This window comes from Solea solea, chromosome 3 (genome assembly GCF_958295425.1).
Source record: "Solea solea chromosome 3, fSolSol10.1, whole genome shotgun sequence".
NCBI classification, from domain to species: domain Eukaryota; kingdom Metazoa; phylum Chordata; class Actinopteri; order Pleuronectiformes; family Soleidae; genus Solea; species Solea solea.
Genome location: NC_081136.1, coordinates 21,249,815 through 21,276,432, shown reverse-complemented (window position 1 = coordinate 21,276,432; position 26,618 = coordinate 21,249,815). Strand labels below are relative to the sequence as shown.

Sequence of the window (26,618 nt, the reverse complement as noted above, 5' to 3'; positions counted from 1 at the left end):
AGTGGTTTTGGGGGTTCAGGTGATGAAAAATACACCTGAATTCACACCCCCAATGTTCACATATTGACTGTAAGATGTCACTATGGCGCTTGGTGATATGGTTTATCACTGTTTCTGGTGTATAAAAAAATCTATTTAAAATAAATAAGTAAATAAGGCAAGTAAGGCCTGGTGGCCTGGAGGCACGCCAGGCTTATAGTGCACTGGGGGACACCCTGAGCTCCAAAAGATAATGATCTCAAGATACCCCCATGTTTGGTGACAATAAATTTATGCATTTGGTAATTTTTGCTACTGAGGTTTTGGAGAACAGAGAAGACGGTCCTGGAGTCGGCCCTGGAGAATTTATGGCAGTTCTAGCACAGTTTGGCTCCATTAGGGTTTGTACCTGGTACCTGCTCTGGCAAGGTTCCAAATCAAGCTGAGTCAATACTAAAATGTGATGTAAACAGACTACTGGCTACTGATTGGTCAGAGTGTTGTTACTGGAAGAGTCATGAGTGCAACGTCCGACAAAAGAATCACACCAAACAATGCCAAACTGTAGACTTAAACCTCGAAAACGTGCAATAATCTCAATATTCTTGTACTTTTTGTACATCTGCAGAAGGCCCAGATCCAGAACAAGGAAACAGCATTTTTATTGGCAGTTCTAGCAATATAATCGTCTTACACATTAAATGTGCTGCGCAAATTTTGTGCGGTAAAGAAAAATAAAAAAACATCTACCGTAAATTTCGGCCTATTGAGCGCACCTGACTACAAGCTGCACCAGCTAAATTTGAAAAGAAATACATTTTGTACATATATAGGCGGCACTTGAATATAAGCCACAGGTTTTCATGTTGTAACCAGTAGCGGCGCCAGGATTCAATCTCTTATCAAAGGAGTTTGTTAATGAATGCATCAACTTTATGAATGGCGAGTGAGTGCGCGTGACTAGCACTGAATGATGCGTCCGTGATCGTGGGTGGGCCACAGACAGAAGTGGGCCCAACTGTAATGCCACGTATGGTTGTAATATGAAATATTTACATAGAAAGAAGCTACATGGAAGTTTTTTGTTGTTGTTTTTATTAAAACAACGTAATTTAAACCTGGGGTGAACATGCCTGCATGTTTAGAAAATAAAACAGCACCGACACAGTATCAACATGCCTGGTTAGAAAATAAACACTGCACCAACACGACAGTAACACGCCTGGTTAGAAAAGAAAACACTTTAGCCTACCAGAAAAGTCATTGGTCGCTATCTTCATCTTCTTCTTGCGCACTAAAGCCACTGAAGTCTTCATCTTCAGTGCATAATCTTTCCCCGCGTCTGTCTCACTTTTGCGTTTACTGCTAGAGAGTGCCCCCCGGTGGCCGTTAGCCAGTAAAAATCTATAAATTAGCTGCACCGTTGAATAGGCCGCAGGGTTCAAAGCGTGTGAAAAAAGTAGCGGCTTATAGGCCGAAATTTACGGTAATTATGTCATTATCATTCATTACAGTGATACACATGGAAATGAATTATGTTACTTTGTGTCTGCTGGCTGTGTAAATATCTGTTTCCTATATACAGTTGTGAGAAGATGTATGATCCTGTCTATTGACATGAATCTTTCATGAACTGTGATCTGATCTTTAATATATTTAACCCAAGAACAAACCGATAATTCTAATATTTTGTGTTTTTACCGAACATTGTCAGTGCAGGTGGTGGAAAAAAGTCACTGAACCCTTTCTTTTAGTAGCTGGTGGAACAAAAACAATTTTCTTCCAAGTAAATATGTGAAAAAGTTTTAAGATGAATCTGTGCTTCCCTGTAGTGCAGGAGAAGATACATGTTTGTGTGTCTGTAGTTTGGGGAAGTGCCCGCAGTAATCTGACTTCAGAACATTTTTTTGGCAGCAGTCAAGATAATTACAAAGGAGCACCTTGAATTATGAATGGCCGCTGTTAGTTTTCAGGTGAACCGTGATCTTTGTGGAATTTTAAGAAGTTGATTGGTGTTTTTTCAAGTGAATTGGAGTTTGGCTTAGCTCAAAGACTTTTTAATGGATTTTCATAAATCTTTGATGAGAAATGGAGGCCCGGGAGGAGTTGAGTTTTTCCAAATGAGTTATGTCTGCAGCCATTATAGCTGCTTTAAAACTATAGTGCAATCTTTAAAATATTCCCATGGGTCAAAGGAGTAAGAGTGAGAAAAAATCGTAAAAACGCCAGTCTTCAGTTTTTTCATGAAGACAACCAATAACCTATTTTGCAAAAATGATGTTGTCATACTCCCAGCTCTGCCTTCACTGTCACTTATCTCGTGAAATAACTTAAAACTACCTCATGAAGCTCATCGAGAGAATGCCAAGATTGTGCAAAGCAGTAATCAAAGCAAAGGGTAGCTATTTTGAATACTCTAAAATATAAAACATGTTATTTCACACTTTTTTGTTGACTACATTATTCCATATGTGTTCATTCATAGTTTTGATGCCTTCAGTGAGGATATACAATGTAAATAGTCAAGAAAATAAAGACAATCTGGTAGTGACTGGTAGTGTATATGTATATACTATATAGTGGTTGATGCCTTTACACTAATTCAGCATGAAAAACGACTATGCCTCGAAGTAAGCGTGATACATATTTATTATAGGCCTACAGCACATTGGAGCTCAGAATGAGGAAACATTTAATGCAGTAAGTCATTAAAGTGCAGCACAAGAATACAGTCGATGACAAATACGATGTCAGGAAACTCTTGTAAGAGCCATATTTATATCGCTTATAATGGGTTAGTAGTTTTGGTCTGGTCATCTGGTTGTGAATAGATTTTGCATTCTCTTTGGTATTTTTTATTTTAAACGTAAATTTTAAAGTACAAAGGTCCATAAGTCATAAAATAGTAATGTCTGAAGGTTCATGAATAATGCATTACTTGGTTCATTATAAGTAGAATAGGTGATAATTCTTATAGCCCTTTTTTGCAAAATGAAAATTGATTTTGTTTTATAGGTGTTACCCCATACTTCAATAAATAAGTATGGGGATAATAAACGTTAATGTTAAAGGTTTACATTGTATAGCTGTGTCTCTGTACAGAGCAACCCCTCCATCTTGTGTTTATTGTTTTTGTTACCCGTAAATAGCTCATATTCATCCCCTCTCATCTAATAATGCTATAGCCATTTGTCAGTGCAAACAACTTAATTTTCTATTTTCTTTTCTATGAATTATTATTTGCTAGAAACACAAGTCTGTCACCTTGATTTTGTATAACTTACTTTTACTTTTAACTTACACACTTTTATTTACATTACTACCAGCTGATGAAAACACAACGCAGATGAGTGCCGGGCGCTGTGTGTTTGTACAAAGGTATTTATGAGACCGCTCTTGCAGTGAGAGAGAGCCTCTCATGTTCAGTAGTCTTGCATGTTGTCCTCGCTGCTCCGCGCTGCAGCTGACATTTTTCAACAGAAATACAGGATTGACTTTGTCATCACTGATCTACTGTGCTGCCCTGGGGAATGCACGCTGCAACTTTGAGAGCGTGCTAGACACAAACCCATTTGGAAGAAGAAGCAGCTACTGGAAACATTTTCTTATGTTATAAATTACCTTACTCTTTACCTTTACCTTCCAATTGTACTGGAGAAACTAGCCCTCAGTTAGCATCAAAAGTCAAAAAGATGTTTAGTTTGTCAATTGTGGGCTACTGTAAAAACATGGTGGTCCAAAATGGCTGCCTCCATAGAGCTGACTGGCTCCTGATATACAGTAAATATAAAAGGCTTATATGGATAATGAAAAACAACAATTCATACAATCCGGTGAGTTAATACACTTATGAAAAATCTTCATTTCTGCCAAATGAAAATAACCTGACACACTGGACCTTTAATTCAATCATGTTCAGATGATGTATATAAAGCAACACTGTGTGTGTTCCGTCAGCTCAGGATTGATGGCTGTGTGTAGTTGCATACATAATTAAAGCATGGAGGCAGAGGAAAGCTCAGAGAAGTAAATCTGAATAAACACAAGACGGAAAGTTTGGCGTCTCAACAGTGATTCCCTTTAAGAAAAGACATGAAAATACGGTATTAAAAAGTGTGTGTTTGAGTAAAAAAACTAAAATTATTCTGACTTTGTCTCCCCACAAGAAAAATAACCATCTTGCCAGGTTTGAATAATTAAATAAGTTGTTGAATATTTAAATATTATGTTTTAAACCATGTACATCTTGACAGTAAATTGAGACACTGGAGTATCCAAACACACACACACTTTATTGGGAAAAAAGCAGGAGTAAATATATAAACCCTCCAGTATGAAACTTCCTGTTCATAAACACATATAGCACTTCTCCATCATATACATAGTTCCAGCACTATTTGGCTCGACTCGAATCTACTTGGATTTTTTGCTTTTCCATTCCGGATAGTACCTGGTACCTGATGCTTTTTTTGGTACCTGCTCTGGTGAGGTTCAAAGCAAGCTGAGCCTGTACTAAAATGTGACGCCAACAGTCCAACACAAGAATCAAACCCACAATTTTCTAAAAATGGCAAGAGCATGATAGTGAGCATAAAGCAGCTGCTGTCCGCAGAAATACACCGTGGTCACACAATCATTGTTTTGCCTACTCTAGAGTGTACAAAAATCCTGTTTGATGAACTGAAGATTTGAATTTTGATTCATCAGTCCATAACACCTTCCTGGTGTTTCATGGCCCAGAAAAGTCCCTGTTTCTTATTCTGACATCTTAGCAATGGCTTTCTTAGTGCAACTCGACCTGTAAAACCTGCAATTTCAAAGTCTTCTCTTCACAGTTGAAACTGAGACTTGCTTACTATGACCACTATTTAGCCGTGCTTGAAGCTGTTATCCTGAAAGCTGCTTAACTATCAAGCAGTTAACGCTCAGAAACTTATCTTCTGATTCTGTTGTGGCTTTGGGTCTGCCAGACCTCTTACTATCAGTTTTCCCCAGTTTCTGAGTGCCTTTTGATGGTTAAGGAAACTACTCACTGACACCTTGACTTTATTCACAATTTCTCCATAGGGAAAAAAAAAGTGTTATGATGGTCTTCCATTGGAATGTGCCTTTTTCTCGCCATTTCTTAGCAACACAATGCTGTCTAAAGTACAGTACTGTATGGTACCACACAGTGTGTTCCAACACTACTTTTATGCAGACAGAGGGGGTTGTAAGTAATCAAGAAAATTTGGGACAACTGATGGAAATGGTAGCACCAACTTTCAAAGCTTGATCAACCCACGTTGCTGCAGAACAGCTTTATGTTTACACTGGAGGATTTTCAAATCTGACTGGATTTTTAAAACGTGGGAGACTAAAGACACACTTAGCATTTAATCAAACAATCTTAGGGAGGAGATTCCAGGGATTTTGGGATCTCACAGAAACTCTGACTTTAACTTGACTTCATAATGTAAACATACATGGACTGTCAGCATCTGTTGTGTCGCAAAAGTACACAACATCCATTTTCCAGTCAACTCACTCTCATTTGGTGTTCTGCTTACGCCCCAATCGCTCCACTCATAAATATCAAACATGTTTGATCATACTTATGATTTTAAATCGAGAAGACTGATGCGTCCGATGACGTTAAATTTGTGTCTGTTTGTCTGTGTACCTGTGGACAGGTTTAACAAATATCAAGCAGACCTCATTGCGCTCTCATGGCCAAACCCCGCATTTTACTACATTGGAAGAGTCCAAATCCCCCTGGCACAACCTCTTGGTTAAAAGATTTTGTCTTCTCTTTACTCCTCTCTCTCCTTTTTGTTTTTGCTCTTATGTATATGTTTCAGTTTAATTTTTATTATTATTTACTTAAAAGAAAGAAAATATAAAAATGCCGCACTTCTCACTTACAACAGTGACAACTGTGAGCACAACAGCTGGGCCTTCACCTCAGCCATCATTGCAGAGAAAATAAATAATCGTGGAAAAAAAGCAACAGTACGATGAATTGAAAGCGTTAAACAACTGCAATTCTTTAATTAACGATGACAAGGATGTAAACAAATAGACCATAACATCAATAACATTGATAGGTTTATATATATACTGTATAGATATATATATACAAATGTGTATATATATAACTATATACATATATACATATACATATACACACATATATATATATGTATATATATATATGTATATATATGTATATACATATATATATATATATAACTAACATACTGTAAATAGCAGAAGAAGTCAAAGTGCAGGGAAGCACCACTCCAGCCATTGCTCAAGTAGAGGACAGTGTTGCCTCAGCTCCCTGTGGATCTAACAGCACTAAAGCCAAAGTAAGAAAACTTCCCCCCTTCCTGTGTATAAATCCTGTTGACTGGTGAAAAATTAACTCGCCTTTCTTCCCCAAGTTATATCTCCAAGAGCCGTGTCATCAAAGTGGGTGTTCTCTGTTGTCTCACTTAATGACAGGCTGACACAAGTGGGGTTTTCAAGCAAGAGTCTCATTGTTTTAGCCTCCTCCTACATCTGTGTTGGTCTGTTATATCCTATAAATATCATCTTGCCCTTTTCAAGTGGAAATTGAAGATTGTAAACGTATTGTCCTACAGTTTACGGTCACAGAGACAGTTACTAATCTAATGTTGCCTTGTTATGTTTGTGTCACTGAGGAAAATCAAATGGAAAAATTTCAAAAACTGAGGTCACTTAAGAACACATTTAAACTTCAACAACTCCTGTGTGCTGTGATATAAATTCACTGATTTTCCCTATGGCGTTTGGTGCAGGGAGTGAGTGGTTCAGTTGCCAGTTGTTTGAATGATATTTTTGACTGAATGATTATTTTTGGCAGCACGCATAGAATTGTTTAGGTGGCTCAAACCTGTTGTTTCAGTTTTTTCTTGTGTCCCCGGCCCACTGACAGCTATGTTTTCACGTATGCTTCACCGAGGCAGCAGGGAACACGCTCAGTCGCCGGTGACTGAGTGTCTAATGTGAAAACCTCGACTAATACCAGGTGTAAGCAGACAGCATGACAAATCAGAACTCTGTTTGTCTGTGGGGAAAGAAACTAACAGATGTCTTGTGTACTGCAAATTATGATTGTCGCTGACAGTTTTGAGGCAGGTGATGGCATTAAAGCAGCAGTTGCAGCAACAGAGAGGAAGTCCAACTGTGCTGCGCTGTCATCATGAATAACAGACAAAGCTATGACACCTTTACACATGAATGGTTGGGCTTGACAGTTTTTTTCCACACTTTGATCACATCAATTTCCCAAAAAAAAAGATTGTCCGAAGTTAGTGGTTTTTTTGAGAACTTCTTATTTGGTCATAGTTATAGGTTGGCCAATATTATTATTATTTTTTTTACAGCCAATTTTTAGAAATCAACAGCCAATGATTGATGTTGATGATTGTTGTGTCTACGAATGCCGATATCTAAATTGGAGATGTATCAAAATTGCTTGGGCCCATAACCAATACCAAAAGAGTATTTCCCTGCACCCTGATACAGAGGTAATTTTGTTTATTCTGTCACGAAATTAACATATTTTCCATACTCGTAGCAATTTTTTGTGCCATTGTGCAAAATAAATAAATGTAAAAAATAATAGTCGTTGAGCGCACTAGCATAGAAGTCAAGGAGGTAGCTGCCTATTCAGCTTGGCGTGGTCGCCAATATCAGATAATACATTTTAAAGCCTTTATCTCCCATATTATATATATTTTGCAGATTTTCTTTTTTTTCCCTCTTCCATCTGATAAAATATAACCATTTAATAATCACAAATATTACAAAAACTGCAGTGCAATAAAAAAATGTATGAACTAAATATTTAAAAATCATTTAATTAATTGGTTTTAATGTTTTGTTTTATAATTTAAAAAAATTAGTTGTCTGAGATGAATATTTTCTGGTTTCTTTGCTTCATATAACAAAAAACGCATTAAGACTGAATCATTTGGGTTCTTTGTCAAATGAGACATTTGAGAACATCAAACTTGAATGCCATTTTCTGGACCACATAACAACTTGATGAATTGAGAAAATAATCAACAGATTACTGGATTTTGAAAATAGTCATTTGTTGCAGCTAGGACTGAACAATTAATCGAAATTTTCAAATCGCAGGAGACGCAATATTTGTTCAAGCCAAAATGTGTGTCAAAATATAATTTTAGATTAATTATTATTACACATCTTATTCTACAGACTGAAGAGAACATCTTTGTTTCCCACAGAGCGGCACAAATATCACACATTAATCCTTTTAAATGTGTTTTTTTGAATGAAAATGAGAATAATGATGTAAAAATGACCATTCCACTTTTGCATTTCCTGCCAAAATAATCGCAATTAGATATTTATTCAAAATCGTTCAGCCCTAGTCGCAGCCCTACTTATCAACATTTATCAGGATTCTGATAACAAAAATGCATAATATGTAATAATTGGCCAATCACTAAATACTAATCAGCCAATGCCCAATAATCAATTCCTCTCACTTCTCCTTGATATTATCATCCCAGCTTTAATTCTTAGCATTTCACTATCTTTTAACTGCAGCAGTTTTTTTTAATGTTTGCAATCCAGACACTGGACAGCTCATTTCCCCCTTAAATTAAAGACTTGTCCTTATCATTTAATAGACTTTTCTCTTTTTTCCCCTCACTTCTTTCCTGAGTGGAATCTTGAATTATGAATCACACTATCTCATCTCCTCTTGACAGTCAGTTGCTCTCTGTGAATTATTCCTCCGCTGTTTCCACTAAATGGCCAGTGATAGTGCCGTTCTGTGTGGCATTGTGAAACAAGCACTTGTCACAATACAAGCCTTTTAATTGCTTTATTTGAGGCTTTTTGTTTTTGTAATTATAGGTTATAAATTACACTCAGTCTACCTTGTCTTACCGTCTTTTATCACCATTAAGAACAAATCTTGAATACACTTCTTTTTTAAATGAATGAACACTCAGACCCACCTCTACAAGATCCAGTAATTAGTGAAATTAGGGAAACCTTGATTGTTACCCTTATTGTTGTCATTTTGAAGAAAACATGACTGCTGCCATGTTAGCAGCTCAGTGAGGCTGTACTGAGGCATTTTGCTGCTCTTAGCTAACATATAAATATGAAGCTGGTGTAATGTTCGTCACTGGGCGTCATGGTGATGCAGTGGAAAGCACAGTCTCCTCACAGTAAGAGGGTTCTTGGTTTGAATCCTGAGTTGACATGTTGTGTGGAGGGTTTTCTCTGGGTACTCCAGCTTCCTCCCGTAGTCTTAGACTTGCACATAAGGGTTAGGTTAACTGCCTACACCCAAACTACTCCATTTTATTTTTATCATGCACAAATTCTGCTACGGGTGCACCTGCCATTAACACTATCCCAGTGTAGTCAAGCCCCAGACATGGTAAACTGTGTCGCTGTTGCTGGCTCCATTTTAATTTGAAAACTTTGGGGCTGTGTTTTTGCATAGATAGGCCCCCTTTACACTTGGCGTTAAAATGTGTCTTCCGTGATCGGATTGCAATCAGATAGCGCCTGACCACATGTAAGTCCAGGTGTAAAGAACGAGTGTGGAGGTGGTCGGAGACGCATTATGACCAGATTGATAAGAAGTGCGTTTCTTACCACCTCCCCAAGTGTTTTGGCAGATCTGATAAAAATCTGTCCTCGGGTGTATTTACACCTGTACGTACAAGTGGGCAGGTACCATCCAATCACAGGAAACTGTTGCTGTAGGCGTGTTTGTGACCTTATTCAGCGGTGAAAAAAATCTGGATTTAAGCATTTAATTAGCGTAATGGAAACCAGGACACAAGTTACTACAAAGGTGTTGCCTTCCATGTATGATAATGTCAAGGAAGTATTTATTGGAGGTCTGAGTAGATTTAGTGGCCTTAACAACCAATTGCTGGACCTTCAGAGCAACACAGCTACATAACTCCTTATGACTTCTGTTCTTTTTACAGTTAAGTTTCCAATTGACTGGTTATTGTTACATTCATATTGGTAACATGAATGTAACAATACTATTGTTAATAAAGTGTTTAAATTTGACAATTAGGCCTTAGTGTGGTACATTGCAAACAAATGATCAACATTATATCACTCATGACACCATGTAAATTCAAAGGCTTTTTTTGGCTATGGGGTGACAGTAGCTCCGTTGTAGAGCAAGTTGTCTTTCAACTCAAAGGTTGTGGGGTCAATTCCTGGCTCCCCTAGTCTACACGTCGATGTTAGACACTTAACCGCATGTTGCTCCTGACTACAGCTTGTGAATGGGAATAGAAAATGTGCTATATAAATACAGACCATTTCTAATCCCTAATGCTTTTCTCTTTCTTTCAGGTGTTGTTGTTGTTGTGTATTGCAGACTGGATGGTGCACTCAATGTGGCGGAGCGGCAAAGACCCAGACAGTTTTTCCATCCCTTATCTGACGGCTCTGGGAGACCTGCTGGGCACCGCCTTCCTGGCTCTCAGCTTCCACTTCCTGTGGCTCATAGGAGACCGGGACAGTGATGTGGGTGACTGAGGGTAACGACAGCGCGACTGTAACTCTTCTGCCCGCCAGCTGACATCTTAAGCCTTACGGGAAATCGGTTGCTTTGTCACTGGCCGGCACATTCCTGCAATGCGCTTCACGAAATACTGAATGAACTTCAACCACATGATGGCTCTGAAACTATTTCCTGCTCCCGGCTCTTTTTTTTTAAGACATTATATTTCATAAATCTGGACTGTAGCAATGTTTATCTTATTTGCAGCAAAGCACACGTATATTGCTGCTTTTGAAAAAGGTGATCAGGAAAACACCAGGCCACAATGCTAAAGAAACCTGGATGAGTATAAACTGGAGGTCTTCTCCTGAAAAAAAATCTGATTAGCTGGATTATATTTTGCAGATTTACCACCATCTGTGTCACAGCATTTGTTTTGTCAGTGCACGGACACGGATAGAGGCAAATGGGGTGTACGCCAAGAGAGGGGAAACCTGTTGTTATTATAATTATTATATCTGATCACCTTCTGAATACTGTGGTGTTTACCAGTTTTGCCCATTTCTAATCTGCCTCATGTGTCATTTTGGTTCTAGGGACTATAGAGTAAGTCCAGTGTTTACAGTCCAGCACTGTCACTGTGTTTACTGTGTGTCTGAAGTAAGAACTCGCTAAAGTCATTGTAGTGTGTGATGTTTGCATTGGAAGAGGCGCACAATTAAATCAATAATACATTTGTAATGGGAAGGGAAATTTAAAGTGTCTTTGCCGCCTGACAGCCAACACTTCAAACACATCAAAGCATAGTCAAGTGTTGAGAATCTGCCAAAAACCGTCCCCCAAACAGTGATCGTCCAATTGTAGAAAAGCAGGTATTCAGGAATGACATTTCTTCACAGCTCGCCTTGGATTTGACCCCAATGGAGGCACCAGTAAGGCTGTATTTAGAGTGAGCTTTAGCCTCAGTCTTGTACTGTATGTATGTAGCCATGACAGCTGGATTTAAGGACGTCCATGATTTGCTGTAGATCAATCATCATGTGCATTGTTAAATGACAGCTACACACTGCTCCAACATCCTTGTTTTCACATGCTGTCCACATATGTGTAGTGTTTACATACATATGTATGAGCTTAAACAAATAAACTTAAAGTAAATTTGTTAGTGAAAACATGGCCGTCTCCATGGACACGATTTAAAATACATTTATATATATATACATATATATATATATACACTACCAGTCAAAAGTTAGGACACACCTTTCCATTTACTTGAATGAAGAAGTGTGTCCAAACTTTTGACTGGTAGTGTATATATAAATATAGTGTATAAAGTAGCCCCTTAACAAAAGACTTGCCTAATAAAAAATCATGTGCGCTTAAGTCTATGGTATCTTAAGAATTTCCTGATTCACCTTCCAATATTTTTCCATCAGGAAATTGAAGATTGGGTCGCCTTGTGAACTGATCACTCTCCCATACCAGATTCCATAGAGAAAACCAGCAATTTTACATCACAGCATACAGCAATGGCTGATCTAGTAATGGCTGTATCAGTAAGTTCAAATTTGTTTTGTGACTTTAGTGTTTAGAAATCATTTATTAAGATTTGCCCTAATCACATAAACTTACCAAACGACACAGCAGTGCTCTTGTGTCCCCCCTGAGCTAAAAACATTGATTTTCTCTTTGTTTTATGTCGAATTGTAAGATAAGTGGCAAACATTATGATAATTTAGACTTAAGCAGGCTTAGATGTTATTAGGCTTCTGTTAAGAGGGTCAAGATCTAAAATTGTATTCATGTGTCCCTGCTGGCAGCCATGTTTGTTGGTTCCAGGTGCAGGGCCAGTTAGTGCAGAGTTAAGTTTCACCTCAAAAGTATCCCTTTTAATTATCAGCTTTTATGTCAATTCAGTCAGTCTCATATCAAACTAATATTGTGCACATAATACCTTTACCTAGAAGTTTGATATAGAGTCAGTCCCTGCAACTCTTGGAGAAACGGTGCGGTTAATCCTCTGGCTTAAAAAAAATCCAACCACCTTCAATCTGTTATAATTGAGCAGCTTATCATGAGCGTGAGAATATGGCCGGTGGTGCTTTTTCTTTTCCCAATATGTGCCTCTTGAGATTCACCAATTAAGGTGAAATATGTCTCTCTGTCATGCCATGAATGCAAGTTTCCTTCTAAGACATTATAATACAGTGCAATAACATGATGATCCTTTTGTACTCAAATTTAAGCTGTACGCCAGTGACTATTCTGTTTTTGAAGATTTTTTCACTGGCATGAAAGTACTTGTATATCACATTGTCTGATTGTCTTAAGTTTCTTCTCTCTCTCTCTCTTTTGTTTGCTTTGTGGCTCATTCAAGCCATTAATGTCTAAATAAATGTTCTTCACTTTGAAAGTGTCTCATTTCAGGTTATATTCTTGATAGTGCAGCTGGCGAGCAGTCATCCTCTGATCCACATGACAGCCATTGCACAAATACAGCAGGTGAAACTTTAGTTCCCAGTTCTAATATGATGTATGTTCTCAGATGGTCTCCGTGACAACACGATCAGACAACGCTCATCCATTTGATTAAACCTGTGCAGATGTCACACATTATCCCCCCCCCAACATACAGCTGCTCATGTCTCCAAGGAGGAACATGAAAGTGTCTCTTATTACTTACTTACTACTTATATTTGTCAGTTTTCTGTAGCACTGCTCTGTGCTTCACTAACATGATGTTTACCCAGTCAAAATGGATGCTTTCTTCCTTATTTATTCCCCATAGAGATAGATAGATAGATAGATAGATAGATAGATAGATAGATAGATAGATAGATAGACTTTCCTCCTCTTGACAGTTTCTCTATATCCATGTCAACACTGTTGACACAGCTATGTGTGTACACATTTAGTGTGACCAATCAGCTAGTAAACCATCACTTTTTAAGTAATTAATTGGTATGATTGCATTTAATATGACATATGCCAGAATATATTAACACACACAAATTAAAGTTCAAAAGAAACACACAGTAAATATAGGACTGAGGGGAAAAGAATGTTTTTACTACACCTAAATTAATAACTAAAGTAAGCTAGTTGACTTCATTTATCGATGAATGAATTTATCAACAATTCTGATAATCGATGAATCCTTAAAAAAAATCCTTAGATAAAGGATGGATGGAAATTAGGAAACGTAACATGGAATGATTATCCCTGAGAGGCCAAAAAACATACTCTTCTGTTGCCCACATGGGATGAGCTGATACAATACTCAGTATCAGTATTGGTCCGATAGTGGTCAAATCTCTGGATTGGATATCAGGAAGATAAAATTGTAAAATACAACACACGATACGATAAAATTTAAAAATTATACAAATTCATTATACACAGAATATAAAAATGGAAATAAAAATCAGCAACAGCTTTTCATGTTTCAGGTTTTTCATGCTTCATCATTGAAAGGTCTGAAATTACTGAATGTGACTGATATCGGTATCGGTAGATACTCAAGTTTGGGATATTGACACGAAAAAATTATATCACGCCATCCATAGCAGCGACAAGTAAGTTGCATACATGCATCTGTGGGCTATGTTCCTGTGGATCTTGGATCTACTCGGAGGACGAAACAAAGAATACGCTAACAGAACGGAGTATGACCCTACAAATCACAGAGTATATGAACAAAACATGCTTACACAGCAAAGAATACGACAACAAAACAGAGTATGATCTTACAAAACATCAAGAATAAGCCTACAAAACAAAGAATGCACAAAAATGATGCCATATTGATGTCATTTGGTGAAATTCTCTTCACATTCTGATGGCTATAAATAAATAATGTTCTGTTTTACAGAGAAGCACAAGCAGATAAAAGCATAGACATGTATCTCTGGTTACATGGCTTCTCATGAAAACAGCTTTAAAAATCAAATTTAAAACGTTAAAGGTCAATGCCAGTGTGTGTGTGAGTGTGTGTGTTTGTGTGTGTGTGTCAGACCATGACTGTGGTCTAACTTCAGAGTTCTTGGTTGTAACTGATGGATTTCCAGTTCCTTTGTTTTAACGCTGCTCAAAACTTTTTATTTTACATTGTCAAATGGATTTTCTCACCTCTCATGTGATCAAGGCAGCACGTGTCAATTATTCAAGCGTATAGATTTTCTCAATGGCTGAGAGAATCACTTGCACTCTTTTTTTTTTTTTTACAACATCTAAAAACTCCTCATTATTAGAGATCTGAACAACAGCTCACATCATGGCGCACTCTTTTTTTAATTCATTATTAAGGAGAGAAGCTATGACTAATTTATATCAGCAAGTGTGTGAGCATTCATTGGGATTAGCAACACACTGCTCTTTGTGTGCCAAAGGTTTATTCTTAAGATATCATTTTTTGCTTAGGCCAAATTTACTAACCAACCCCTGCCTTATAGTATAAGACCTAATAAATATATGATTATAGATAAAGTTGATGCAAAGATCTAAGTACATTTGGGACAAAATTGGCGCTAATTGATAATGGGATACGTGAACCGTGTGACAGAAAAATGCAAAACTCCCATCATTTCTGAACATAAGATGGTCATTTTTACTTGTTTATTTGTTTGAAAGTAAAAATCTATTTTAAACAGAATCCCCCATGCCTATACCTATGTAAACTTTACGTTTCCTAAATATAAAATCTGAAATGTTTATTTTATTTCTACAAAACACACATGGGTTCTAAGTCCATCGTGGTCCTTTTGAGTGCATAGATCAATGCCGTAGCATGTTAGCTTTTGATCATTTTTCCTGCTTAATGAAAAAGGCCGGCCCACTAAACCCATGAAACACTACAGGCAGAGTTGGCTTTACTCATTTTTCATGATGATACTACACTTAGTGCACAACAGTTAGTAAATACAGTTATATTTGTCTGTAACCATAAGACTGCCCATTTGGGGCTTTTTAAGTTTTATATGTGTTTATACTGATGTTTTTTATCGCCAATCTTGACACTGCAGGGTTTTTTTTAGTTTTTTTTTGTTTTTTTTTAGATTGGATTGGATATTTAAATAATACACAGGGTTCCCACAGTTATTAAATTCCTGAGAGAGTTTTGAGATTAGAAAAACTGTTTTCCAGGCCTGGAAATGGTTTGGGATTAAGTGAATGTTTTGGAAAATTTAATTCAGGATGACATCTAATTCGGGATGATCTGATATCACATAGGACAGCCATGTCCAAAGTCCTGCCCACGGGCCAATCACGGCCCTCGGTGAGATTTTGTGCGACTCGCAGGTTCAGTTTTATAATGTATTATTTATGGCCAGGGACTTTATGGGCGGGACTTGTGTCACCCACATTAGCTCAGCTGGTAAGGAGTTGGAACCCTGGTTTGAAACCCACCTGTGGCAGTCAGATTTGTTTATTCTTTTCTTTTTTCACTCCTGTGTAGTTTAGAAAGATGAGCGAGAGAAATTGTGCTTTAAATTGTATTGTAACGCAGCTTTGAGTGGTCATCAAGACCACAAGTTACATTATCGCTACACAGCTTGCTATAGGGCTATCACATCGAAGTAAGAGCGTCCTATAGTAACTATAAGGGCCAACCTTTGTTAAACTACTTCAATAGAGACATGGAAGTTTGGTAAAATATGTGTGGGAACCCGGAATACAAATAATGCTCAAAATGACCACTACGTTCAATCTGGTAGTTTTTATAATTACAGTAGTTGAGTTGAAATAATTGAACTTTGTTGAAAACATTCCAGTGCTGCAATTTCTTGCCTTTCAGTGTTAAGATTCTTTCTGAATCCACACATTGTCCTCATCAGAACTGGACAGCTGTATATGTGCACACAGACTAAACTTTTAAGCATTACTCTGCCAAAACTGAGTTTGTAAAGTGGCTTATCTGGTAAGATCGGAACATTTCAACGTGACTCAGTTGATTCAAGCTGTTGGTTATACTTTATTCTGCATGTTGCATTACCTTTAGGTGAAAAGGTTGTGTTTTCTCACAGTACTTGCACATACCAGGTGGGCTGGCACCACTGAAATAAGCCCCAACAGTGTATTTTTTTAACAAGCTGGAGTGCACTTCTGGCAGATAAATGCAGCTGTGAGGTTTTGGAGGTGCGGTTCAGCAGCAGTGACCCAGACAGGAGCTACTTGTGAAATCTAACTCCTCATCTTTCAGTCTTCCAGCCCACCCTTATGTCTAGCTGTAAGCCTCCAGACATCCTCCAGGGGCCTCTGGGAGGTCTGGCAGTATATGGCAGCTTACTTGTGAATCCCCCAGCAGCTCCCAAGGCTTTCAGGAAAACAAGAGATGCTTCACAACATAATTGGAAACAGATTTCTCACGGTCTTCACAGTCAAGCCAGGGCATTTGGACATCACAAAACCGACGTTTAACTCCCAACCAAGTAGCAGTAATCAAATACCGATGTATGATGAGGATTCGACGTGACATAATCACCTTCATACCAATGTTATTTTTAAGAGCGGTCTCAGCTCCAAAGCCGTATATCCTTTTTCAGACATGAGCAATTTTAGCAACACTTGTGCACATCAGTGCCGCTCTGAAATTAGCTTTAATGCCCACAATCACCTGCTCGCCCGCAGGAAGCCTAGAAGGTGCCCACAGTAGAACAGTTCTACTTGGTTCTTTGTCAGCAATGTCGAAAGTGATGTATTGAAAGTGTGTGCGAACGAGCCACAGCCGGTGGACATGATGCTCTTTCTATGATACAGTTTTAGCAGCTCTAGTCGCTTCAACTCTACTCGGTTTTTGTATCAGGTACGTCATTTTCCATGACTTCATAGTACCTCTTCAATGTGGGTTAGGGTCTTCACAGCACGGCTGCACAAAACTGCTGTGGTGTCATTTATATGCGACACACACACAAACTAGCAAAGCAGTTCTTTTCAGTTTACTGAATCATTAGAATCAGTTCATTAAAAAGACGTGTTCACCAAATTGCTGCATGACCGGAGCGCAGTGGTAGCCTTTAAATACACCTAGACTCCTCTTTTAAATTTTGTTATTTTAGAAATGTCCTTGCTAAATGTTGGACATTAACACTTTTACAGGATTTTTAAGTCTTTTAACTGATCCACAGTTCGACATTGTTTAGTTTGATTCTTGTGTCGGACGTCACACTTATAAGTGGCCGGCAGTCTGTCGACGTCACATTCCAGTATCGTCAGAGCAGGTACTAAAAGGAGAGTCGATTTGAGCAGAGTAGTGCTAAAACTGTATAATGGTTTTTATTTGTGAATAAAAACCAATGTAAAGCTGCTGCTGAGGTAGACCTGCCTTGTTAATAGCAGTCTAACATTGTGTTCACACATGTGGCAGATTGGTGGCCCCTGATGAGAAAACATTGCATGCTAAAACAAAGGATACATTCATGAACCTCCATCTTAAAATGAAGCTAAATCCTGTTTAATTTGTCCCAAAACATAACTTCTGTGCTTAAGCTTATGTTGGATCAGATCATGGAGGCAGCGTCCTGTAAGCAGGGTTTTCCAGACATCTCTCTCCAGAGCCTCACTCTACAGCTTCTACTGGAGGCCCAAGGAATTCCCAAGCCAGATGAGAAATATAATCCCAGAACCCAGGTTCTTCCTGACGCTGTTGCTCAGAAGACCTTCCAAAGTAGTCAATCAGGAAGCATTCTGACCTGAACCACCTCAGCTCAACCTTTCTGGACAAAGAAACAGCAGCTCTTAGCGAGACAGAGTCACAGACCTTTATTATGTGCAACAGTGTTCATACTCTCTGAAATGTATTGATCTGCTTTGACGTGCAGTTCTCTGTGCTCCCCTAGAGTCTTTCTCCACACTGTCAGGCAACATCCCGCTCTCGTAAATGTTGTCATTTCTCACAGTGGCTGGGAGACAGCAGCTAAGTGGCCTGACGTGACACCGTGACCTCTGTACCTTCACCACCGTGTCCTCTGTCTTTTGCTCTGACAGTAACTGTTCTCCCAACACTGGAAGATCGATGTCGCTGCTGCCGAGAGGGGATGACTCAGCTTTCAGCGGGAGCTTGGGGTTCTCAGAGTGAACCACTGCTCGATCCGTCTTTACTTAGTTACGTGTCGTTCTCATTTGGCACCAAACACAGACAGCAGGAGGAGGCTGACAGCCATTATATCTACATTCACTCATGTAAGTGTGAATGCCCCAGACACATTCATTTCCTGTCACCACAGAGGGACAAAGAGTGAGGAAATATTTCAGGCAGAATGAAAAGTTTCCGTTTGAACCTTGCACGTCATCACTTGAGTGCAATGAAACATCCGGTTTAATCAAATAATGCTGCGTTTCCATTCATTAATTAATTTACTTATTTTTAATTTTTAACTTCTTTATTTGTTTATTTGTTGTTTCCTGATTTTCAGTTTCGGCCAACAATTTTCATTTCGATGCATCCCTAGTATATATATTTTAAAATGATAAAAATACATTAAATTTGGAGCACACATCTAACGTTTTCACAGTTTTTCTATTGCAAGAGGTAGATACTGTTTTACTGTAAGACTCCACCTCCCTTTTTAAAGGTACAAAAAGAGGGTTTAATAAAACACCTTACCTTTAGGAATATAAAACTTGGCCAGAAATATGATGAGATTAGAAACAAAAAATGTGTTTCTCTCCTATAGCCTGTAAAAGCAAATAATAAATCATCCAAAGTACAAAAGTACTTAAACATAAATATAGTCCAATATAAAACAATATAGATTCTAGAATAAATGGAAAACAGTCTCTGGGTGCATGTTACAAAAAGCAAGACACATCAATGTCCTTATTGAATCTTCCTAAAAATGACTTGACAGCAATGAATGATCTTATAAGAATTGTATTTAATTTTATTGGCCAGTAGAAAACTATTGGGAAGGGATGTTTCCCCAACATAAGTTCTGAACAAGTTTAATTCCAGGTAGCAATTGCATATGGGACAGCGACACAGTTGTTCAGTTTGGAATAAGATAGGATTTTTGTGTTACTTTTACAGGACGCTGGTTGACAACATCATTTCCCTACAGGTGTGTCAAATGGATCCAGCGATAGTGTCATGATAGAAGGTGGAAAAGTATGACCCGTATAGAGCATGGTGGCGTCAAAAACAAGTCACAGGGATCTTATAATGACAAAGACATTCATGGTAATTAAAAATCTTCACTCCAGTGAGTCCATTCCTGGACCAATTGTCAAAAAAAGATTAAAAGAGATTAAAGATTTATTTTTGTTACAAACCCCACATAAAATATCTTTTAGGAGAAAAAAAATGTGCTTATAAATAATAGACCAAGCCAAAAGGGTTTGCTTATGAAAATCTGAGAGAGAGAGACAGAGAGACAGAGAGACAGACATGTATCTGATCAATATTATAGTTAAAAAGTAGATGAAACTTCAGACTGCCCAAATTAGAAAAAACCTGATGTGAGATAATGGTTTCTTTTAAGTAATGCTTAATCCATGTGTTGTTTAGTGTACTAAAATCAAGAAAATTGAGGCCACCATTATTATAGTTATTTAACATAAGACAGATTTAATATAATGAGTTTTGTTCTTCCAAATAAAGTTAAAAAGCAACTGATCAATGTCTTTTCTAAGTTGTTTTAACAACATCTAATGAAATAGCAAGAAGAAAACACAAAAGATTATAAATTCCAATGTTCTATTATAAGTATGAATCGTTGCAAATCTAAACACTGATAACTGCATGCGCTGTTCAGTTCTTCTGCGTGTTTGTCAGTGTTAGTACTACACTGGTGGGTTTTCCAGCCTTTTAACTTAAGCATGATTAAATAAGACAGACAATCTTAAAATTAAGTGGTGATGCATTAATGAAATATAAACAGTATATCTTGGTAATTGCTTTTTCTAACTATTACAAATAATACAAATTGTTACAGAAAGTAGAAATATTAAATTATTAATACATTTGGTGGAACGCATCGGTTTCTCATCTTCAGAAAGTGGGTACACATATAAAAGGTTAGGAACACTGACTGAGAGTGTCATAAATCATCTGACAGGACTGGCAAACTCAGCCAAGATCCTCAGAAATTAGTCATGAGGAGAGATTTCCTTCCCGAACACAGCTGCAGCTTCATTAAAGTGCGTGTAAAACAATAAAAAGTGTCTCTTCTGACTTTGTCAACCACCAGGAAAATGTGTTACTAACCACCTTTACCAAATTGAAATGATAAAACAAAGTGTTTAAAACTTCTAACAAGCAAATTAACAATCTTTGATCCACAGTTTTATGAGGCTTTCATTTGCATTTGTTTCTTAAAAAAAGGGGACAAAAAAGTGTTATATTGTTACAGGAAGTTGCCTTATAGCTCAGACAGAATGAACAACTTGAAGAAACATTATTTATGCATAAATATGCACGTCTGATTGATTTAATTCTACCAGGATGTTCCGTAAAATCAAAATAAATTTTCCAAGTGAGATCATGATCAAAATAGCTCAATATTACAGAGCTACAAAATAATACAGCGTAATTAATCAAAATATACTGTATACCAAGTCCAACTTAGGACACACAACAGTTTTTCATTAGTGTTTTTAGCTCAGTCATGGAGACTAAGCGAGTTTGACTATAACACAAATGAAACTGTCACACAAGGCATCAGGATGGTGGAGTGGTGAGGAGGCAGCATGCGTGAAGATAATGTCCCTACTGTCTATGACACTTGAAAAAGTCACCTGCACTGTTTCCTGCCTGCTCAGTTAAAACAATAACATTTAAGTAAATTAAGAAAAGCCAAATAATATTTTACTAGAAGATATAAAAAAAACAAAAAAACATAGAGAATCATTAGGGGAAGATTAGCTATGATTATCTATAATGAGTTAATGATAAGTGTCATGATTCTCCCCTCACAGTTCTTCTCTCCCTCCTTCTCATCACCAGCCTCTCCCTCCTCATCAGCTCAACTCCACTCACCTGTTCACAGCAGCTGCACCTGATCACTAATCAGTCCACTATATATCCTCCTCTCCACCATGCACTCACTGCCAGATTGTTCTTTGTTGTTCGTACTAGTCTCTCCAGCGGGTTTTGGACTGATTCCCTGGTATCGACCCTGCCTGTCCCTGAGCTGTTTCTGTCCCAGTGATTGACCCAGCCTTTCACCCCCGACTACGGATTCTGCCTGCTCCCCGCCTGTCTTCGGTCTGCTTGCTGTGACGGAACAGCTCAGTCTCAGATCCATTTGCTGCTATCTCCTCAGTGTCTGTTCGCTGCCGCAGCCACAGGGATCACCGGCTGCACTCCACAAAGCAAGTTAACAAGATTGTGCCATCTTTGAACTGTCCTTTTGAAAAGGTGAAAAATAAGTCATTATCGACTGTCTGCCTAAATGTGCTGCATTTGGGTCCTCTCCTGACCCTGTTACAATTAGTTGCATTAACTTGTCCCTATCCCTTCTCATTGGAATGTGTGTAAAGTGGTAATGGTAAACATTCAGCCCTCCCAAACTTTCTATATGAGGACCCAGTTTTTCTTAAGATGCCAATTTGTGACAATATACAATATAAATGTGTGCATAATGTAGTGATTAACAGCTAAGTCTGTAACACCTATAATTTCTGAATTGGTGAACAAATCGTATCCAAATTGGGTAATAATAAAAAAAAAAAAAAAAAACCCTGCACCATATTTGTTTTCACTTGTTATGTTTGTACCGTGGACTACACATTTAGTGTAGACATGTCAGAAAATGTCTTCATCACCTGGGAATCCTGGTGGACCAGTATATGTACAAGAGACAAGATAAACAAGTTTTGTTGTGGTCAGCATAGCTACACAACATGCTAACATGTATTAGCTTGATGATGCTAGCAATAGGTGTTTTTTTTTGTTATGGTTAATTTAGGAAAAACTTCTCAACCTGAAAACTCTTCATCTGAATAGTTAGCCTTCACACTTCCCCGCTATACCTCATCAAGAAGTAGACCACACTATACCTACATATCAATGCACAAAATGGAAGGATAGGGCTAACGGTGTGCTCCATTTGTCGCCGGAAACTTCCCAAGGTCAGGCGGTGTTGTATGTTAAGTTAATGTGGCAAGGGGTGAAATGGGATTGAGTCAAAATCTGAACGATCTGCAGATTGCATACACTTGAACTCAATGCAGCACACAATTCCATCCTTCCTCATGTGACACATTTGTATTATTAGTTATAATTTATAATTCTTTTTCAAATATATAGTCTGAGTCCAAATCGACCAGTCAGTAAAGTGAATCTGAGGTGCTCAGAAACCAAATGTTTCATCTGTGGTGAAGCCCAAATTGGGCCTGTGGGACCTCCTGCCATATGACCAGCTCAGTGACATGTGGCTGTTCTCAGCACTAGGAGGTCCAGCTCCTGTAATGTCTTTGGATCAGCCTGCAGCTGGAGACTGTTTCAGTGCAGACAGCTCACCACAGAAGAGTGGCATCTCAGCTGCACTGCAGCCTGGAGGTAAAATGTTGCATATTTTGTGTTGCAGTGTAATTATTCATGCTGAACATGCAGCAATGTCATTCCGACTAACGTTGGGAAGTTTTTCCCTAATAATAAACCTTGGGCTTCATCAGCACTTAAGGGCTTGATTTGAAAAAGGAAAAACGGAGGGTAATAGGAGTAAAGGAGGTTAATGTTACGGCGATTAAAGATACTTAAAAGGAGATTAGGTCTGAAATTAAAAGGGACAAAATTGAAGCTGAACTGCGCAGTAATAACTTAAAAGAAGCCTGGAATGTTATGAAACTTATGACTGGGTGTACTGATAGAGGTCATAGGAACATTGCCCTGACTGGTGTTAATTCTGTTGGCTGATGATTTAAACTTTTTCTATTTAAGATTTGATAATCATGACTCCATGGACACGATGAATACATTAAAGGACAGCACCACAGCTCTTCCTGCTTTTGCTTTGGACGTCAAGTGTCGAAAAACACTTAAAACAGACTAAAAAGAGAGCCCTGGACCTCACAACATTTGTGGTCATGTTCTTGGATCTTGTGCTGAACAGCTGTGCAACATCTTCCATTTTATTTTTACACTTTCCCTTGAGCACCAAAAGGTCCCTAGGTTATGGCAACATTCCACTGTTGTCCCTGTTGCAAAGATAAAAATGACTTCAGGCCTGTGGCGTTGACATCTTTAGTTATTAAGATGTTGGAGAAGCTCATTAAAAGTGAAGTTTTATCGCAGGTAGAGGAATTATTGGATCCCCTACAATTTGCATACAGGCCTGGTAGAGGTGTGGAGGACGCCACTGTTACATCTTCTGTATCGCCACCTTGAGGGATCAAAAGCTCAGGCACGACTGTTTATGGATTTCCCATCTGCTTTTAAGATTATCCAGCCACATCTGTTAGCAGAGAAGCTAATCAGTCTTTTTAAATTGGATTTTAATCTTGTTGGTTGGATACTTGACTTCTTGACAAACAGGTCCCAGTGTGTGAGGGTAAATGGCTGCTTTTCAAATCAGCTTCAGTCCTCCTCTGGATCTCCTCAAGGATGCTGTCTCCCCCTGTTACTTTACATTCTGTACACTAATGACTGTCGCAGCAACTATGCAAATAGACACATTCTTAAATGTACTCTGTCATTGTGAGTCTTCTTTAAGGGGATGAGCTTCTTCATGGGCCTGTTGTAGATGATTTTGTATCTTGGTGTGATAATCCTTCCTCCAACTAAATGTGTCCAAAACAAAAGATATGATGGTCAGTTTTAGGAAGTCCAGTCCTTGCCCTGTATTAACCATCATTAAAGGTGCAGATATTGAGTTGGTGAACAGCTATAAATACCTGGGAGTGGTTGTGGATGATAAATTATGCTTTGAAGCTCACTTTGCCTCCACAACAAAAGTTTAGCAACGGCGCTATTTCTTGAGGAAAATGTCATCTTTTAATGTCCTCTCAGAAATGATGACCCTCTTTTATAGAAGTCTTATTGAATCAGTTTTTATGTTCTGTATTGTTGCTTGGTATGTAAACCTGACCCTTGCCAATAGAAACAGGCTTGGTAACCTTGTTAAAGTGGCCAGTAAGGTTCCAGTGAGGAGTCAAGTCCAGCTTACTGACCTGTATACTGTAGTAGACAAGTGGTCAGAAAGGCTTCTTTGATTTTGGAATGTGCAGATCAACCTCTTCAGTCTGAATTTGTACTGTCGCCGTCGGTGGAAGGTGCCTACCCTTCGGACTAAGATTTAAGGTTTCCTTTCTCCCCACTGCCAGTCTAGAGCACTAGTGGTGAAGAAGGGCAAGGTTACCGGTTTCGATTCAACATCGAAGGGAAGCAAATTCCAACCATTTCTGAGAAGCCAGTGAAGAGCTTGGGCAAGGTGTTTGACAGCAGCCTCAAGGACTCCTCATTGGTGCAGTCCACTTGCCAGGAACTAGACACTTGGCTAAGAGCAGTTGACAGATCCGGCCTCCCAGGCAAGTTTAAAGCGTGGGTTAACCAGCATGGTATTCTGCCAAGGCTGCTACTTGTCTATGAGGTCCCCATTTCCACGGTGGAGATCTTGGAGAGGAGGGTCAGCAGCTGTCTCAGGAGATGGTTGGGGTTGCCCAGAAGTCTCTGTAACATCGCCCTCTACGGGAACAACATGAAGCTCCGGTTGCCCCGAAGTCTCTGGAAGAGGAATTCAAGGTCACGTGGACTCGAGAGGTGCTGATGTACAGAGACTCAAGAGACCCAAAGGTGGCCCAGGCTGGAGTGGAGGTGAAGATGGGAAGGAAGTGGAGGCCTGAGGCTGCTGTGCTGGATGCAGAATCCCGGCTGCACCAAAAACATTTGGTGGGCGTGGTGGCTTATGGCAGAGTAGGCTTGAGGCTGTTCCCAACACCCCGGTAGAGGGAGCGCAAGGGGAAAGAGAAGCGGAGGCTAATTCAGGAGGAGGTGAGGGCTGCAGTGGAGGAAGGAAAATCAAGCAGAGCGGTTGGTCTGAAGCAACAAGCGGCCTGGACAAGGTGGGAGCAGGCAATGGACCGAAAAGTCACCTGGACAGACCTATGGCAGGCTGAGCCATACCGCATCACCTTCCTGATTCTGGCAGTCCTGCCTAGCCCGGAAAACCTTTTCATCTGGGGGAAGGTGGAGACCCCGAATTGCTCTCTGTGCTCAGCAAGGGGAACATTGGAGCACATCCTGAGCTCCTGCCCAAAAGCTCTCGGCGAGGACCAGTACACCTGGCACCATAACCAGGTGCTGAAACTGATTGTGGATGCCATCAGCAAGGGTATCAGCAGCTGCAGCCGAGTGCGGAACATCACCAGCGCAATAGCGTTTGTCAAGGCAGGAGTGCAGCCAAGGCCAGGACACAAGACTGGCAGCAGGAATCCTGTCAACAGCCTGGGACTGGCAGCTCTTAGTGGACCTGGAGAAACAGCTGAGATTCCTGCAGCACATCGTCAGCACCACTTTGAGGCCAGATATACTTCTGGTCTCAGAGGCTACCAAGAACATCCTCATCATGGAGCTGACGGTGCCATGGGAAGAACGCTTGGGGGAGGCTCACAAAAAGAAGAGTCTAAAAATAGCTGACCAATCTACGCTAAATGAAAAAAAAAAAATAAAGACTCAAGAATAGAAATTGAATCGAATCATGATGTTAAAATCATCATGATTTTCGTCCACTCAAGGATTTGGAGAATCCTGACACCCCTAATGAGGTACTGATGAACAATCTGACTGAAAACATGGCTGCCAGTGGGGAAACGCATATTTTAGACCATTGACCAAAGGTTCACCAGCATTAGTCTATGATATCTTCAGAATAAATTCACCATTTTACGTTGTAAGACAACCTTTCTTAGTGGAAACTCTCCTGAACCAAAATCCATAGAGAAAATCAATTTATTTATAGTTTACAGTGACACAGTGCTGGTCTACTGCTGTCTAATTTGGAAAGTTCATGTCTCAAATGAATCAGAAAGTAAGTTTTCAAACACTGAAGACATAAAATAAGACATTTACACTTAGGAGGCAACAGTGGATCAATGTGTGCAGTGATGTAAGAGTGAGGAGTTTACAAAGTGACACGAATGTCAGATTTCATTAGGAGCCAGCAAGGGGATCAAA

At 39.0% G+C, this 26,618-nt stretch overlaps 1 protein-coding gene and 1 pseudogene across 2 annotated transcripts in view; both read left to right on the top strand.

Annotated features, from left to right (window-relative positions):
* Nucleotides 1-12,923, top strand: part of slc41a2b (solute carrier family 41 member 2b) — a 35,644-nt gene extending 22,721 nt beyond the window's left edge. For both annotated transcript variants that reach the window (XM_058626022.1, XM_058626021.1), the window contains one exon: nucleotides 10,357-12,923. In XM_058626022.1, coding sequence (XP_058482005.1) covers nucleotides 10,357-10,542 — 186 coding nt within the window. In that variant the 3' untranslated portion in view covers nucleotides 10,543-12,923. The remainder of the gene's footprint in view (nucleotides 1-10,356) is intronic.
* Nucleotides 12,924-15,746: 2,823 nt separating this feature from the next.
* Nucleotides 15,747-26,127, top strand: LOC131455997 (uncharacterized; annotated as a pseudogene).
* Nucleotides 26,128-26,618: the final 491 nt, after the last annotated feature.